Source organism: Mandrillus leucophaeus, unplaced genomic scaffold (assembly GCF_000951045.1).
Source record: "Mandrillus leucophaeus isolate KB7577 unplaced genomic scaffold, Mleu.le_1.0 Scaffold12, whole genome shotgun sequence".
Taxonomy (NCBI): domain Eukaryota; kingdom Metazoa; phylum Chordata; class Mammalia; order Primates; family Cercopithecidae; genus Mandrillus; species Mandrillus leucophaeus.
In genome coordinates, this window is record NW_012100320.1 from 2,003,113 (window position 1) to 2,007,943 (window position 4,831).

The 4,831-nt window shown below is 41.7% G+C and overlaps 1 protein-coding gene across 2 annotated transcripts in view; it reads right to left on the minus strand.

The window, feature by feature from the left end:
• Positions 1-4,831, minus strand: part of FAM96A (family with sequence similarity 96, member A) — a 32,669-nt gene that overhangs the window by 15,307 nt on the left and 12,531 nt on the right. Inside the window, exon 3 of one of the 2 annotated variants that reach the window (XM_011967844.1) lies at positions 1,848-1,897. The exons of the other annotated variant lie outside the window; for it this stretch is intronic. Within the exon in view, the coding sequence (XP_011823234.1) occupies positions 1,848-1,897 (50 nt within the window). The remainder of the gene's footprint in view (positions 1-1,847; positions 1,898-4,831) is intronic. 2 annotated transcript variants of the gene reach the window in all.

The following is a 4,831-nucleotide window of genomic DNA, read 5'->3' on the forward strand; positions in this document are numbered from 1 at the left end:
GAGATCGCGCTACTGCACTCCAGCCTGGGGCACAGAGCAAGACTCCGTCTCAAAAAAAAAAAAAGAAAAAATTAGCCAGGCATGGCGGTACATGCCTATAGTCCTAGCTACTTGGGAGGCTGAGGTGGGAGAATCACTTGAGCCTGGGAGATAGAGGCTGCAGTAAGCAGTGATCACACCACTGCACTCCAGCCTGGGAGACAGAGCAAGACGCTGTCTCAATAGCAAACAAAAAAGATGTGTAGGATTTGAACATATGAGATGGGAGGAAAGGAACTCCAAGTTAGACAGGGTACTCTGTGTAAAGGCCTGGCAGCAGCAAGATAGAGAAGGCATAATTGCCTAGCAATTACAAAAGGCAGTAAGAGACAAGCCTGAATCATTCATGAACTATAACCAATTACTATGAATTAACTGTGATATCCATATTCTTGCTCAATAGTAGGGTTAAAAACATTTTCCTCAGATATCACACCAAAAGCACAAGTAAAAAAATTAAAAACGAATGAGACTTTATCAAAATTTAAAGCTTTTGTACTGTAAAGGACACCTTCAAGAAACTGAAAAGACGACACACAGAATGGGAGAACATATTTGCCAATCATATCTGATAAGGGATTTGTATTTAGAATATATAAAGAACTCTTATAATTCAATAATAAAAAGACATCCTTATTTTAAAATGGGCAAAGGATCTGAATAGACAGCTCTCCAAAGATATACAAATGGCCAAAAAGCACGTGAAAAGGTTCTCAACATTATTAGCCACCAGAGAAATAAAAATCACAACCACCATGACAGCAGGGTGTGGTGGCTCATGCCTGTAATCCCAGCACTTTGGGAGGCCGAGGCAGTGGATTACTTGAGGCCAAGAGTTCAAGACCAGCCTGGCCAACATGGTGAAACCCTGTCTCTACTAAAAATAAAAAAAAATTAGCCGGGAATGGTGGTACATGCTTATAATCCCAGCTGTCTGGGAGGCTGAAGCATGAGAATCACTTGAACCCTGGAGGAGGAGGTTACAGTGAGTCGAGATTGCGCCACTGTACTCCAGCCTGGCAACAGAGCGAGACAGTCTCAAAAACAAAAACAAGGCTGGGTGTGGTGGCTCACCCCTGTAATCCCAGCACTTTGGGAGGCCAAGGCGGGTGGATCACGAGGTCAGGAGTTGGAGACCAGCCTGGCCAATATAGTGAAACCCCGTCTCTACTAAAAATACAAAAAATTAGCCGGGCATGGTAGCAGGCGCCTGTAGTCCCAGCTACTCAGGAGGCTGAGGCAGCAGAATCGCTTGAACCCAGGAGGCAGAGGTTGCAGTGAGCTAAGATGGCGCCACTGCACTCCAGCCTGGGTGACAGAGTGAGACTCCGACTCAAACAAAAACAAAAACAAAAACAAAAACAAAAAACCATCACTTCATACTCACTAGAATGGCTATAATCAAAGATAATAATAAATGTTAGCAAGGATGTAGAGAAGTGGGAGCCCTCATACAGTGTTGGTGGGAATACAGAATGGTGCAGCCACTGTGGAAAACAAACAATTCCTCAAAATGTTAACCACAGAGTTACCATAGGACTGGGCGATTCCACTCACAGGTGGAAAAGAAATGAAAACATATGCCTACACAAAAACTTATACATGAATGTTCATAGCAGCATTACTTATAATAGACAAAAAGTAGAAACAACCTAAATGTCCATCAACTGAATAACAGATAAGCAAATGAGTAACAGACAAGCAAAAACCACTGAAATGGTACACTATAACTACGTGAATTGTGTGGTATGTGAATTATATCTCAACAAAGCTGTTTTACAACAACAACAAAAACACATCTTTCTTACCTTATGTTTAAATGGTAAACATCGCTGAAGTTTTACTCTTAAGCACAGCCCTGTGGAGGGAAAAAAACACCTCCAGTCATCTCTTTATTGCTTCTTATTGGTTCTTGAAAAAGCATACAGCTTCGTTTATGTGCCCCCATACAACATAGTCGCTGAAAACAGCTTTGGCTCAATCCAGAGCAGAGCTCCTTTGAGTCTGGCACCACACAAGGACATTTACTATATAATCTTACATATTCCTTAGGATAATCCAATAAACTATTACTAACCCCCTTCTACAAATTATTAAACCAAGGTCACAATGTAACTTCCTCAAGGTCACTGAGTTACAATAAGTGGCAGAATTGGGATTGGAACCTATGACCACTGGAAAGCCCAGGCCAGTTTTACTACATTAGTTGGCCTTCCAGCAAAAGTCAATTAACTCATTAAGCTTTTTTTTTTTTTTTTTTTTTGAGATGGAGTCTCACACTGTCACCCAGGCTGGAGTGCAGGAGTGCGATCTCGGCTCACTGCAACCTCTGCCTCTCGGTTCAAGCAATTCTCCTGCCTCAGCCTCCTGAGTAGCTGGGATTACAGGTGCATGCCACCACACCCAGCTAATTTTGTATATTTTTGGTAGAGATGGGGTTTTGCCTTGTTGGCCAGGCTGGTCTCAAACTCCTTACCTCAAGTGATCCGCGTGCCTCAGCCTCCCAAAGCGCTGGGATTACAGGCATAAGCCACCCCACCCGGCCAATTCAATTAACTTTTTAAAATGCCCCACAACAGGCCAGGCCACACAAAAAAATAAAACCAAGTCAAAGCCATTTTAAAAGGGCCATATAAAACCTCTCAAATTTGTAATCCTTTATGCCTGCAAGGTACAAATACAGTAACTTCTTTAAAAAAACTTCCACTGAAGTTCAGTTTATCATCCCATGCTAAGACACATCAACAAAACCTCAAACCATACAGCAATACAGCAAGATACAATTGTTAGACTACTTATCTTTTAGGGAGGTAATAACTTGGTTTTGGTTTTCTAAGTACCATTTCGTTTTCTAAGAGAATTTTTTGAAAAATCCCAAAACAGGGAAAAGGAGTAGATGAGATATAATGAGGGGGTGCTTGCCACGGGGTCTTTATTTACTTATTTATTTTTTTTGAGACAGAGTCTTGCTCTGTCGCCCAGGCTGGAGTACAGTGGCGAGATCTCAGCTCACTGCAACCTTCATCTCCCGGGTTCAAGAGATTCTCCTGTCTCAGTCTCCCGAGTAGCTGGGACTACAGAAGCAAACCACCACACCCACTAATTTTTGTATTTTTAGTAGAGACGAGGTTTCATCATGTTGGCCAGGCTGGTCTCGAACTCCTGACCTCAAGTGATCTGCCCGCCTCGGCCTCCCAAAGTGCTGGTATTACAGGCGTGAGCCACTGCACCTGGCCTCTTACAGTCTTGAATACAGTAGTTCTATAATAAATATTAGAGAATTCTAAAGAAAATATATCATTTCCTTAAGAGGGTCTCTCTTCAGAGGATCTGCCTTAAAGCATATTTGGGAGAGTTCCTCTTCGCCTGGCCCCACCATTGTCTCCTTAATTTGTTATCTGTGTACTGTCTGAATATCCTCATGTATTTTAGTCACTGTTGGTAGGTGTTTTACAATTCACAAAGCACTTTTTTGAGCATCATTAACCTCAAGAGAAGTAGTACAGCATAATTGAGATACTTTAGGTTTCAAAAGTAGCTTCACTACAGACTCGCTATGATCCTGCATAAGTTACTTAACCTCTCTGGGCTTCAGTTTCCTTATCTGTAAAACAGGTATTATAGTATCAGCTGGGCAAGGTGGCTCATGCCTGTAATCCCAGCACTTTGGGAAGCCAAGGCAGGAGGATTGCTTGAGCCCAGGAGTTCAAGACCAGCCTGGGCAATATAGCAAGACCCCATCTCTAAAAGTAGTAATAATAATAATAATAATAACAACATTAAAAATATAATAATATCACAATATATAGGGTTGCTATGAGGAATAACTTGTTATGTAATGTGTTTAAAACAGTACCTGACACACAAGTGTACAATAATAGTATAAAAACAGCTAATACTATTTTATACTATTTTATAATTTTCATTTTACAGCCAAGAAACCAAGATAAGTGATTTGTTTAACATTAATTAGTTAACAAGTGGCAGAGGTAGAACCCAAACCTACACCTTCTGACCTCCAAACCCTATGACCCTTCCCATTGGACCACAGCTGCCTTCAGCCATTCTTATCTGGAATAAGTCACCACAAATGATTATCAACTTGTTTCCCTGCTTTACCCCTCTTGTTCCCTTGGAGTCTTGTCAATCACTTACCAAGGTAACACTGAATAGGTGATACTCTTACTCAGGCACCTTTCCGGGCTAGGACTACCAGCTCGGGAGGAGTATCTCTTAACACATCAGAGACAAAGGGCTCTCTCAAGTTTTCCAGCTGTGTTGACTGAACATAACTACTATGACACACTATTATACGATTCTCTAAAAAGCCAATAGGCTGGGCGTGGTAGCTCACACCTGTAATCCCAGCACTTTGAGAGGCCAAGGCGGGTGGATTACTTGAGGCCAGGAGTTTGCATGGAGAAACCCCGTCTCTACTGAAAATACAAAAAATTAGTTGGGCATGGTAGCATGTGCCTGTAATCCCAGCTACTTGGAGGCAGAGGCACGAGAATTGCTCGAACCCAGGAGGCGGAGGTTGCAGTGAGCCAAGATAGCACCACTGCATTCCAACCTGGGCAACAGAGCAAGACTCTGTCTCAAAAAAAATAAATAAATAAATAAAAATAAAAAGCCAATGGTCTTAGCTGAAATCCATAACAAAAGGGCTAAGACAAAACTTTCTTCAGGAATTGTACATATCTGAAATACCAACCATAATCTCATGTTAGCACCCTTACAGAACAGTTATTTTTATTTCATGCACTCTCCTGATATTTCTATAACTGCAATC